We start from the raw sequence: 13,488 nt of genomic DNA on the forward strand, positions 1-13,488 counted from the left end.
TTCTTAAGTTTTGCAACTTTTGGAATTAAGGCTATGTAAGTGTGATTCAGGGGAGCAATGTTACCTCCTTTGTTTAAGATGTGCAGCATGTAGCTATGACTCCCTCCTTGACAACTTGCCAATATTTTTAAAAGAAGACTGCGGGAAGCCCGTCAGGACCAGGTGCTTTGGTTGGATGCATTTGGTTCAAAGCTGTAACTATCTCCTCTTCCAAGAAGGGCTGATTCAACTGCTCATTCATCTCTTCCATCATTTTCTTCGGCATGTCTTCTAATGCTTTCTCCAGTTGGCTTTCTATAGGGTGTGTTGAAGTAAAAAGGTTTGTGAAGTGTTCACAACATAACCTTTCTATCTCCCCTGCTTCTGTTGTCCAGTTGCTGTGCTCGTTTATGAGACCCTCTATTGTGTTCTTCCTCTTCCTTGCTGATGCTTTTGAATGGAAAAAGTGGTGTTTTTGTCCTCTTCTTGAAGCCAAACGGCTCTGGATCTTTGCCTCCAGTAAACCTTTTCTTCCAGAAGCATTGCGTTTATCTGCTTTTCTATTGTTTTGACTTCATTCCCATTGACATATTTTTCCTGACTTTCTTTGATGCTCTGCAGCTGATGAAGCAATTGATCTAGATTCTTTTTCCTTCCTTCAAATTCAGATTTACTCCACAGCTTTAATTCAGCTAATGAATCTTTTGCCTTTTTCCTGAATAACAGAACAGGATTCTCGCAACTCCATCTGCTGTTATTCCTCCACTCTTGATTCACAATCTCTTTACACCTTTGATAATGACTCCACATGTCCTCGTAATAGGTCCTAGTGAAGGTTCTTTTGCTGTACTTACATCCACCCGTTCTTTCTACTACCTTCATTAAAATTGGGTTGTGATCAGATGTCCATGTCACTAAATTAGTGGCCGAATTATCCTTAAAAAACCTTCCCCAGTTTGTGCAGCATAGAAATCTATCCAACATTTCCTCCACCAAATGAGGTCCAAATCTTCTATTTAACCACAAGGGATACCCTTTGTAGCCTAAGTCCCTTAGCCCACACCACCTGACAGTCTCTCTGAAATCGTTTACTGCTGTGACACACCTATCATTCCCTGTCTTTTCATTTAAATGCAGAATTTCATTGAAATCCCCGAAACAAAGCCATGGCAGGGATGAAAGCTCAGCTAGCCTTTTCAATAACTTCCATGTATGATGCTTTTGGTCAGCTTCAGGGTGTCCGTATATGCCGGTGCACCGCTAATAACAACCATTCTCACTGTGAACTACAACATCTATATGATGCTTGCTATAGGATTTTATGTCAACAATAATTTTCCTCTTCCACAATAAAGCTAAACCACCATTTAAACCCCATCTATCTACTGTAAAACAATTATCAAAGTGTAACTTCTTACCTCTTTCCACCATTTGCTTAGACTCCAGTTTAGTTTCACATAGAAACATCATCTGCGGCCTATGCATTCGGAGAACTCTTTGAGTTTCTCGGAACGCTCGATCATTCCCCAATCCCCGAGCGTTCCAGCTTATTATCTTCATTGCTGTCGGTGGGGCTGGTGGCCAGCCTCCACCGTTGAATCTTTTGTAAGCATTGCTTCAAAGTCATTCCATTCTCTGCACAGCATCTCCAGCTTCAGTTTGCATTCAGTATTTGGAGAATGAAGTGTTATTTTCGAAGTTGGACTTCCCATTTTTTGCTTTTTTGTTTCTAGAGTATCCCCAAAAATTTCTCCATGCGGCCTTTCGTTGATGTTTGTCCACTTTTATGCTTAATGGAGTGATCTACATTTCTTGCTTGTAATTTCCATTTGCATCTTTTGGGCTTTTTTTTGTTGACTTCTAGGCCTTCAGCTCCTTCCACCGGTATTATTTTATCAGTGTTCAGACTTTTATCTGTTGGGCCACCTTTTTTTGGGCTGAAAACAATCACTTTTTTCCCTCCATTTATGATTTCTTCTTTTCTATTTCGCTTTCATTTTCCCTCTCCTTCAGATTTCCATTTCCCACCTCTCTTTTGCTCCTTCCCTGAGCCAATGTACCTTCTGTTGTTCCTGGCTGCTTGTCCCTGCTCAGATCTGACATCCTCGGGATTTCTACGCTTGTCGATGGATCTTGACCCAAACCCATTTTTTCTAGATTCTTAGTTTGCCCCATCTGTGGCTCTGGGTTACCCTGTTTGTCTTGAACCACCGTCGTCTGATAATTCTGACTTTTCTTCTCTGATTCCGTTTTTCCTTTTTCTTTTCCCCTGTTCTGCTTCAGTTGTTCAATCATTAACGGGGCCTTCATCCATGGCCCGAATGCCATCTCTTCTCGTAATTGATTTTTATAGTTTGCACATTCCCTATACTGGTGACCCACATGCCCGCAAACATAGCAAAAATCTGGCAGCCTCTCATACCTTACCGGCATTGGAATTTCCTTTTCGCTATTGACACTATCTTCACCTTCCTCTTGCTCCTCTCTATCCATTGTATCTTCATCCTCATGTCTTAAATGTAGAACTTTTATTAATGGTTTGGTGATATCAATAGAGATGCGCAACCTTGCATATTTTCCAAAGCATGCCCCTGTGACATCTGTGGCTACCTCTTCGACTCTTTTAATGGATTCTCCCAGCTCCCTTAACATTTCCGTATTCATGCACATAATGGGGACATTTAGAATTTGGACCCAGAACGAGACATGAGTAAAGTTTTTTTTTGTTACTTCACCTAGCCCTGCTGGTTTTGTGATCACAATCAAGGCTTTATCAAAGTGCCATGGTCCCCCTGCTAACACTTTTCGCTTGTCCGCTTCGCATCCAAACTGAAAAATGAAAATATTGTCTCCTAGCTCTTCGATTTTGATTTCCTTCATGATTTTCCACACTGGCAGTAGGGCTGCTTTAAATCCTTCCTTTTTCACTTCTCTAATCAGCAGCACTTTCCCCACCAGGCATCCTGCCATTATCTTCTCCCCTTTTTCCTTCATTCTGCTTTTTAGAGTTATTTTTCCCCTTGTTTCTCCATTCAGCGAGATTGCCTTACAATTTTTAATTAGTTCCTCTGTGTCCATTCTTTTTGAAACTGATATGTGTGCATTTAACTGTAAAATTTGCGTTCCTCCCCCCTTATTTAAACTCCTCTCTCCCTTGCCCAACCTTATTGAGCTTAGATTGGTCTATAAGAAAGAAGAAATTTTTATCAACAGTCTGTAAAACAACCTACAACACCCAACCTTTAGTAAGTGACGCAGAGGGTCATGACAACCCACTCCCTAGCTCCCATTCTGTTTTCAGAGAAAACACAAGGAGACGGTTACAATACACCAGTATTAAAATAATAAAATACAACATAATATAATATAGTGTGTCAAACAAAGTAAGTATGTACATTTTGTAAATTTAAGAAGTATTTATTTTGTTTTCAATTTGAATAGGGATAATTTTAAGGGTATTTATGAAATTTTATTAAATGATAAAATTGATTCTCAAAATTAGAATTTAAAAACTACTCCTTACCTACTTTTCAAAATCAGTTGTAGGAGGAGTTGATTTTAATAAAAGTGATTTTGATTTTTTTACTAAACACTAAAACTAATTTTTAGATTTTTAAAATCACTTTTAAGCCTCTTAAAAGTAATTCCAAACAAGTCCAAAATGCAGCTTTGAAATCATGGTCCGTTTGTTAGAAATATGAGACAATATAGTTTCATTAAAAGCTTAAATCGGTCAGAACAATGGTACACAATGGTGTTGAACAATGGTGCACAATGGTGTTGAACAGTGACTTGAAGACAGTAACTTTATTATTTAAAGGTTGGATCTAAATGCTACAAGTTTATGGGGAGAACAATAGAGTATTTGTGCATCTATCTATTGACTTTTTGCCCTCGACATTTTTTTAATTAACGTTTATTTACTCTTTTAATTGGTAAGAGAAAAGTCAAATCAATCATGGGGTGACAGACCGCTAAGAAAAACAAAGGCAAAACCTAGGGTCCCGTTATGTTACAGTTACAGCAGCTGTAAGTAACAGCAATGACATGACTAATAGACCCATATAAGACCAGCACGTGGCGTTTAAATAGGCAGGTAAAATGTTTTAACTAACCGGTTGTAATCCGGTTGCACAAGCTGTCAACGGCACGTCATTGTACCGTTCTCTACAATAATTTCAAAATTAATTTTTTTTCCTTTCGCACGATCCAAATTAAATGGGTTTCAATATTCCCCCATTACTCCATTCACAATTTAGGTTGTGGCCATCATTTCAATTTCCTAGTAGGAAAGAAAAAAAAACTAAAGCAAATTTGAAAAATATCCATCCAACAACATATAATTTCATGATTTTATTTATATGACTTCTGGTCCTAACACTTTAGTGCATGTTTAGTATTATTTACTTAATGAAAAAAATATTTCTTTTCAAAAATAAAAAATAAAAAATGCTTAAAAAATCCAAAAAACTTATTAAAAATTTTTGTGTTACGTAGTTGAATTTTGAATAGACCTTTTGAGGATTAAATAAATTATTTTATGTCCACTATTAAAAATTCAAATTTTAAAACTCTTAGCGAATTTTTTTTTCCAAAAAATTCAATTATCTAAAATACTCTTGATTTATTATATAATCTTATTTCATTTATTTCATAATATATATAACTTTAAAAGCTTATTTATTAAAGTACTTTTTAAAATTTTTAATAACGTTTATCATTGACAACCCTAATTCAATTTTTTTTTTCGTAAAAACTCTATTTGTCCCTAAACTCTATGAAAAACCATATTAGATGAAGCTTTAAACAAAAATTAAAACTTTGCAACGTATCATTAACCACAAACTTTAGATAATTTATTTAGAAGAAAGAGCATAATAATGCTTGCAAATGAGAAAAAAAGCTGAATTAATATTAATTTTTATCACACATTGAGACACCATGAAAAACAAATAGATTTAAGATGGAAATAAGGTCTATAATCTATACTTTGATTTATTTCCCTTTTAAATTTGATTAGCAGCAATTTCATCAGCTGTTTTTTTTTTTTAACTGTTGCCCCAGGTTGCCCACCTTTTCTTTGAAATAAACTTGGACCAATGCAACCTGTAATTTATTTTTCGTTAATTTCAATATTATCCATTGGATTTCAGATTCTCAAATCCAACGATCCATGCAGGTGGGATGTTACTTACACTAAATGTAACATAGTGGCTGCCTGTTTTCAATGGGGGAAAAAAAAATTATTAACTCAAATCACAAAAATTATAAACGGTTGTTTACTCTTTTAATTGGTAAGAGAAATGGGGTGACAGACCGCTGAGAAGACCAAAGGCAAAACGATGTAGTTTTTTCAATGGGGGAAAAAAAAATTATTAACTCTATTTGGATAATGTCCTCTGCCAACATCTTTGGGCAACTTTTGGATTTCCTCCTGTAATTTGAATTTGAATATGAATTAATTGCATAAAATTAAAAAAGAAAAAGAAAAAGAAATAAAGTAATAAAAAAAAAGCTGGATTATAAGTTGAAAGAATTAACAAATTAATTACCTTAGAGCGTAGGATAGCCATATTTCAAAAGATGTCTAACACTAACATTTTGCTCGTTGACAGTGTGCTCGTTGGCTTGAGTCTTCCTAATAATATAGAGTTCTCCTTGGCATCCCCCTCATTTATAAGACTCCCCGCCAACGGGAATTTTTAGGAAAGTTTTTAATTAAAAAAAAAAGACCATTGCATAATGAAAAAATTCCATCCCCTGTCATCGACTAGTTCATAACATTTTGCTGCAAGAGAAATAATTCTTTCATTTGCTCTGGCAAGCCCTCGGGCCGCTGCCAAATGAAGAGCTGTCATCTTTCGATCTTTGTCAACAATGTTTGAAGCAGTTGGATCAATTTCTAATAGCACATATATCTGTTGATATTGATTATAATATGCAGCGTAATGAATTAGAGCCCACCCATATTGGTCTGTTTCTTTGATCAGACTTCATTTTTTCAAAAATTTTTTGAATCGCACGATAATCCATTTCTGAGTGTATAGAGCCAAAAGATAAATAAAATAATAATTAAAATTGAATTTTTATCCACCACCACCCTCTAGGATTTGAATTTAGTGACCAACTAAATATAATTTTTTGAAATCATTATGGCAGAAAATAATAATAATAATTTCCATCATTGTAATACAATTGAATAGAACAAAATAATAATTATAGACTAAATAATACTAATATTTGGAAGCAGAAAAACCAAGAGGATTACTTGTATAAAATCTGAAGATTGCACAGATTCACTTTCCCATACATTCAACAATCCCATATGTTCTACCAAATTTGTAGCTATTTACCTTCTCACTCACAATCTAATACAACCAATTCTGAATTACAATCCAAACCAAATGCATGGTCATTCAACAGACAATAATTTGCAGAACGTAGTATGTTGGTTAAATAAATGTTGGTAATGCTAAATTCGTGGTAATGATACCCATGTGGTCATTCAAGAGCAGACAATTTAGTAGGAACCTAATTGAAACTTGAACTACAAAAACTGATTGGATTCCTATTAAGATTATTTCACACAGCAAACAAATACTTAACAAGCTTAATCAAGACTTTCTCAAAACACATGCCAAATTAGACAAACATTTACATTATATAACCATTGCAATTTTCCCAAAACAAAAACCCGTTTGTGAAATTAGAGCAACCCAATGATCAAAATTCTCCAAGGAAAGCACTAAATCAATACAAAATAAACTAATACCAAGTTCAAATACAAATTACAAGCCAAAGGGTTAAAAAAGAAAGAAGAAATTTAACCTTGGCCGACCAAATCGAATCGCTGGAAGCGACACCGTGCCAAGCACGGGACACGAGGAGAGATAGTGCCACGCTGCGTGCGTCGAGGTTCTTAAGTATCATCAAAATTATGTCTCTACCCAAAACCTCAAGTGGGTCCTGCGATAAGTCTTCTTCTTCTTCTTCTTCTTCTTCTTCGATTTTTTCTTTTCTCTTCTCTCGATTTCTCTTCTTCTTTCTCCTTTTCCTCTTCTTCTTCTTCTTCACCTCAAGTAAAACGTCCCCGTTTTGCAGTTTTTCTTCCATTTCTTGCAGCTCCATTCAGTGATACTGAGACAGAGACAGCGAGAGAGTGACTGGAAGATGATGGGGAACAGAGCTCGTCCTTCTTCAGGTGTGCTCAGCAGCGATGATGAATGTCGGCAACTCGACACGTCGTCTTGTAATTTTCCTTTTTCGGGATATTAACCATTGTTCTCCTTAGTTTTGGTAAAGTACAAATAAGAAAAACAATTTGTACCATTTTTATTTAAATCCCTGCCCTTGTGTCTACCATTTGATAATATTATGAGTCATACTATGAAATTAATTAAACTATTAAATGATAAAATTTTGATTATTTTACATTTTGACATTCTTGCGAAAAACTTGTGTTGAGTTGTCTCATCAGCTACTGAGTTTATAAGATATTTAAATGATACTTTGTTATATTGTAGAGTAATAAATTCTATAATAAAATTCAGTTATACTTTTAAATTTAATATATCTTACTTACTTATTTTAACATTGCTGTGAATCCCACTATAAGACTTATATTTTTTTTTTGAAAAGAGATTTTTATTAATTTAAAGAAGAGAACATATACATAACTTGTAGAGGGTAGGAACCCTTCCATACAACAGTTTCACATTTCTCTAAAACTAACTTAGCTAGAGAATATGCAATGGCATTACAAGATCTATGCCTATACACAAAACTAACATGATCGAAGTTTTCCTTTAACTTCTGAATTTCCGATACCACCCAAAAGATATCGAATATGCTGCCCTCCTTGTTATTTACTAAGTTGACTACTTCTTGCAAATCTGACTCCACAATTAAATCTTTCACAAGAGCTTCTTTCGCCACCTGCTACTCCATTCCATAACTTCTGCCTTAGCATAAGAGACATCTCCATGGAATTTAGAAATTTTGATTGCAGTTGCTGTAACTTGCCCTATTTCATCTCTAATGATAGCCCCCAGCCCAACAAGATTCTTGTCTAAGCTGGTAACTGCATTAGTGTTGACCTTAACATATCATTCTTGAGGGGGATTCCAGCTTGTTGAGACATTCTCTGCTGATTTCTATGGCTTACAACAGTTGAAGGTTACACCCTCTTGTAGGCCTCCATCACAGCTTCAGCTTTAGCCACAATAATCTGGGGATTCTCCCGTTTACCTTTGAACAACAATTGGTTCCTTGCATTCCACTACACCCAGAGAATCGAGACAAAGAATTCTAAGTCAACTTTGCTTCTCATTCTTTTCATGCCATGCAACAAGCTCAAAATATCCTACCTAAGGGCTGCATGAATATCATTATCATAATGGAATAGCCTTCAAACTTTCTTGGCAACTTTTCATTCAACTAAAGCATGAACAACATTCTCTATCTCCATTTTACATACCTGGCAGGTAGACTCATGGAGTATCTTCCTATTCCACAAATTCTCAGCTGAAGAAAGTAAGTTTTTGGCTGCCCTCCAAAAAAAAATTCTCACTATAAGACTTATTACTCTCACCGCCTAATAGAACATTGTCTCATCATCTTAACATACAAAGGGCTAAGGTGGTGTAACAATCTCTCACAAGTCCTCAACATTCTCATAAGGACTTGTATGGAAATGCTTGCAGATTATGTCCTTACTCTTAATTTCATCAAAATATCATGATTATACGTAAGGATGGCAAATTGATGGGGCCGGATTTGACTTTTCCAGCCCATCCGCAAATCCATGTAAAGGAAAATATAAAGGCCGAGTTGAGCTTCCACAGATTTTTTAATTATAAATTTGTAATAAATTAATAATAACATTCAATTAAAGACATTAACCATTTAAAATAAAATAATAAATAAAAAAGAAGTAAATAAAAATTTACAGATTTAATTTTTTAATATTGAGTTCTCTAATTTAAGAATCCTCTTAATTAATTAAAACTTAAGACATAATTTAACATTATATTTTATTTTTTAATCATCATTAATTTATGAATTAGGGTTTTAAATTTTCTTTTCATTTTTATTATTTTTATATTTTAATTTATAAGTTATATTAAAAAAAATAAAGGATCAAATCTGTTATAAATTTTTTTTTCTTAAACCCTTATAAAAAATCCTTGGACAGGCTCTCATGAAAAATGTTAGGCTGCCGAACCTAATTATACGCGCAACATTAATTTATAATGTAAAAATATATTACTAGGGCTAGAGGTGCTTGATCTAATATACATCAACTGTTTTTATTTTATTGACCACTTGAATCCTGAAATAATAAAAACTAAATATTAATTTAAATTTTAACCACAACTTAACCTTTTTAGAAAATTAAAAAAATTATAATTTGGGTTCCAGAAAAATAAGAGTTAAAAAATATTAATTTAAACTTTGTCTGTACCCCAATTTTTTTTTTTAAAAAATAATAATAAAAATTACTCTGTAAATATGTTTCTGTTGAGGGAAGCAACCACATGGAGCATGCACGAGAGCTAAAAACTTATAAGTCCATTGCATATCCAAAAACACTTTCTAACTATTTTATTCCGCGAAATAACGAAGTACCAATTACCACTTATGACCTTTTACAACAAAGGACTTCCGATGAGAAGCCTTATTTTATTAAAAGGGAAAAAAAAAGTCAATTGATAAAAGGCAGTAAACACTACATTGGAGTATGAGTCTCCTCCTGTCATTTACTTTAGTCAAGCTTTCTCATTGGAAAGTTATTCTATATCTATTTGGCGAACCCGGCAGCACTTCATTCTAGACACAGAAGCAGGGGTCCTGTACCACCAACCCTGTGGCCATCAGGGACACTGGAGTAGCAGTAGAGGATATTCGACATTTCCCAGCTCCAGTCCTTCTTCCTAGAGACAAGCATATGCAGCCAGCAGCGGTTTATTCTAACATAGTGCTCCCTAATCTTTCCTTCACCAACAACACTGGTAACTATAGAGTAACAGCATTCATGCCCGCCCCATACCTCGTCACCAGGATCTGCAGTTTGACTCCCATCTTCATGAAAGTAACGGTGCATTAGAGGGCTAGTACCCTTCCAGTAGGGGTCGAGATTAAGCCAATACTCTGGTACCACCTGAAGGCAAAATGGCATTCAAAGGCATTCATCCAATCAATTGATCATTTCAGTTTCCAACAAAATAGTTGAAAGCTGCAGAGTAAAGGAAAGGACACACAACAAATGCCTTGGATGCTTGGATGCATGCTAAGAAATGTTTGAATATAGGATTACCAGGATTATCATTTACTTGTGACTAGTCCAGGGAATAGTTACATGAGTGAGTGCCTAAATTATGAGCAATGCCTTACAAATAGGCAGATTATAATTCATGAGTTTCATTCCTCATGGTCCGAAATTTCATTACCAAGGCTACACATGATCAAACTTTTAAAGCGTCAAAACATTAATTTTTTATATGTTCACGTTTCAAACTCATGCAAGTTCTAGTAATTTTGGCACCACGTCAAGGCCAGACTGAAATCAAGAGGCGAGTCACCACTCATCAGACCTTACTAATAATTAATAAGGTATAAGAAGCGCTGTACTAAAATTACATACCTTGTTAAAATGAAACTCCCAAACATGATCACAAAGGTCTTCTTTCATGATACGAGTCTAAGAAAAAAAAAAAAAAAAAAAGAACAGAATAGCTGGTGATAGCTTCCTCAAACGTGCATATGGAAAGTGAGTGCTTCAAAAGCGAGACAGGAGAACAAAGGGAGATTGATCAGCACTCACGCGTTTGCCATCCGTGACAGACAACGAATATGCGGCCAGCTTTGGTAACCCCTGGACTACAGCTAAACGAGGTACGTGCGCTTTCCCCTGCCACAGTTCCTCACACTAAAATAGACAGGAAACTCAAGTAAATTATCCTTACTCAGTTACTCTGCAAAGTAGAAGCATGACCCATTAAGTTACCTGGAGAACTGAAAAAAATAAAAAAAGGTAGATATTCTCTTCCGGCTAGGTTTCAAATAAAGCAAAGAAAATAATTGAAGTAAAAAAAAAAAAATTCTTCACAAATCATGCAATCAGAAGGAATAAGCAACTTTGGCCATAAGGCAGTAAAAACGTGCATTGGCATTCCCAATTCAGTTTGGTTTTATATAAAAATATACCCCAATCCTTTAAATAAGCCAATAATTTAGCCAAGGTCTAGTTTCAATGATAAGAAAGGGCTTCCTAGGGCCCAGGATTTTAAAAAATAAAATATACCAACAATATACCCCAACTAAGTCACTTGACATAGATATACCCTTAAGGGGTGAACAAAGACAAATAGATACGAGACAAAAAATATTCAGCTTAAATTGAGAATACTCAGACGAATTCAAGTTGGTCAAGAAAGCCAAGTCGAGTAGTAAATTGAGTCAAATAATAAGTCGAGTATTCAAATAATAAGTAGTAAATCGGACAAGAAATCCTGTAAGCTGGATTTAGATCCAGTACTGAGCTTAGCTGTGCTCATCTCTTCATAATCATCTACCACACGTGCATGGATAGCAATTTTAGGTGAAGATTAATTAATTTTATATTCTTATCTTTCTAAAAGATGAACAAAAATCTCAGCTCAGCGCTGAATTAAAATTCCTGTAAACGAGGAACATAAAACTCAATAATGACATGAAAGGCTTATATTCAAATTCAATTGTATTCATGATATAATTATTTCAAACAACAACCAAAAATACTTAAAACAAAAACCCAATTGCGAAACTCAAAAAACCCAATTCTCATATTCTCCGAAGAATTCACTAAATTAATTAATTGAATTTAAAAGAAAAAAGAAACAAACCTAAATTCAGGTACGAGGCAAAAAGATTGGGAAAAAAAAGGAATAGGAAAGGAAATGAACCCTGGGAGTCCAAAGGGTGTCGCTTGAAGCGACGCCGTTCCAAGCACGGGATACAAGGAGAGTCAGTGCTACGCTGCGTGCCTTTAGGTTTTGAAGTATCTTCAACATTCATGCCCGCCCCATACCTCGTCACCAGGATCTGCAGTTTGACTCCCATCTTCATGAAAGTAACGGTGCATTAGAGGGCTAGTACCCTTCCAGTAGGGGTCGAGATTAAGCCAATACTCTGGTACCACCTGAAGGCAAAATGGCATTCAAAGGCATTCATCCAATCAATTGATCATTTCAGTTTCCAACAAAATAGTTGAAAGCTGCAGAGTAAAGGAAAGGACACACAACAAATGCCTTGGATGCTTGGATGCATGCTAAGAAATGTTTGAATATAGGATTACCAGGATTATCATTTACTTGTGACTAGTCCAGGGAATAGTTACATGAGTGAGTGCCTAAATTATGAGCAATGCCTTACAAATAGGCAGATTATAATTCATGAGTTTCATTCCTCATGGTCCGAAATTTCATTACCAAGGCTACACATGATCAAACTTTTAAAGCGTCAAAACATTAATTTTTTATATGTTCACGTTTCAAACTCATGCAAGTTCTAGTAATTTTGGCACCACGTCAAGGCCAGACTGAAATCAAGAGGCGAGTCACCACTCACCAGACCTTACTAATAATTAATAAGGTATAAGAAGCGCTGTACTAAAATTACATACCTTGTTAAAATGAAACTCCCAAACATGATCACAAAGGTATTCTTTCATGATACGAGTCTAAAAAATTAATGTTAAAATGAAACTCCCAAGCGAATGAAAGGAATGATCCGAAGCCGCGAAAACGAGGCAATTGCAATAAATTCGCTCCAAATAACATCAAAATATAAAAATATGTTAATGCTAAAATGCCCAATTTAATTTTTTTAAATTATTTTCAGTAGGTAAAAAATATACGATCGACAAATTTACTATTTTTTAAATATAATAAATTTTATGTGGCTCAAATTCATTCTCTCGTAGATATTATTGAACCACTGGCTTACAAGTTAAAAGCTAATACTTTTTGACTTATTATTTTACTCGATTTTTTATATCACTTGATTTATTATTCAACTTTGTTATGAAGATTGATAATAAAGTTGAGAATATATATATATATATATATATATATATATATATATATATATATATATATATATATATTTTATTTAGGATATTTTTGCCCTTTAAGAGTATGTAAAATGAGACAGTCGGGGGTGTTATCGGTATTTTAAAACAAATAAATATATATTTAAAGAAAAAAGCGGTGGGAGGTCACGTGGTTCAGGTACTGCTCTGTAATGATATAGGTAATAATGGTCCGATAATGCATTCTTGCCACGCCCAGCTCCAAAACAAAATCATCCTTCAATTGAAGGACGACAATCGGGGGTTTGACCTCTGACTCAAATACGTGGCAAGATACTGAGTGATTGCTTGGCAAAACAGCAAGTCGATGACTTGGTTATTTATTGTGATAATTTAGAGGTGGCAAAACCGATGACAAAGTGGTTTTCGTTGCCATGTGA

General features: G+C 34.9%; 2 protein-coding genes across 2 annotated transcripts in view; both read right to left on the reverse strand.

The window, feature by feature from the left end:
- The window catches only part of LOC102621456 (uncharacterized), a 39,406-nt gene that overhangs the window by 7,325 nt on the left and 18,593 nt on the right, over positions 1-13,488 (reverse strand). The window lies entirely within an intron of this gene.
- LOC102623520 (uncharacterized) lies at positions 9,673-12,025 on the reverse strand. Its single transcript, XM_052433815.1, has 4 exons — positions 11,862-12,025; positions 10,802-10,906; positions 10,622-10,678; positions 9,673-10,138 (listed from the first exon to the last, which is right to left on the reverse strand). Exons 3-4 carry the CDS (start codon positions 10,667-10,669, stop codon positions 9,803-9,805), a joined length of 384 nt encoding a protein of 127 aa, XP_052289775.1. The 5' UTR covers positions 10,670-10,678; positions 10,802-10,906; positions 11,862-12,025; the 3' UTR covers positions 9,673-9,802.

Source organism: Citrus sinensis, chromosome 9, assembly GCF_022201045.2.
Source record: "Citrus sinensis cultivar Valencia sweet orange chromosome 9, DVS_A1.0, whole genome shotgun sequence".
NCBI classification, from domain to species: Eukaryota; Viridiplantae; Streptophyta; class Magnoliopsida; order Sapindales; family Rutaceae; genus Citrus; species Citrus sinensis.

What these genes read in the sequence shown, in the direction of transcription:
- LOC102623520 (XM_052433815.1), bottom strand. Translation starts at nt 10,669, where the DNA reads ATGAAAGAAGACCTTTGTGATCATGTTTGGGAGTTTCATTTTAACAAG. An exon ending in GGGAGTTTCATTTTAACAAG is followed by an intron (nt 10,139 to 10,621) that starts GTATGTAATTTT and finishes TTTTGCCTTCAG; the next exon opens with GTGGTACCAGAGTATTGGCT.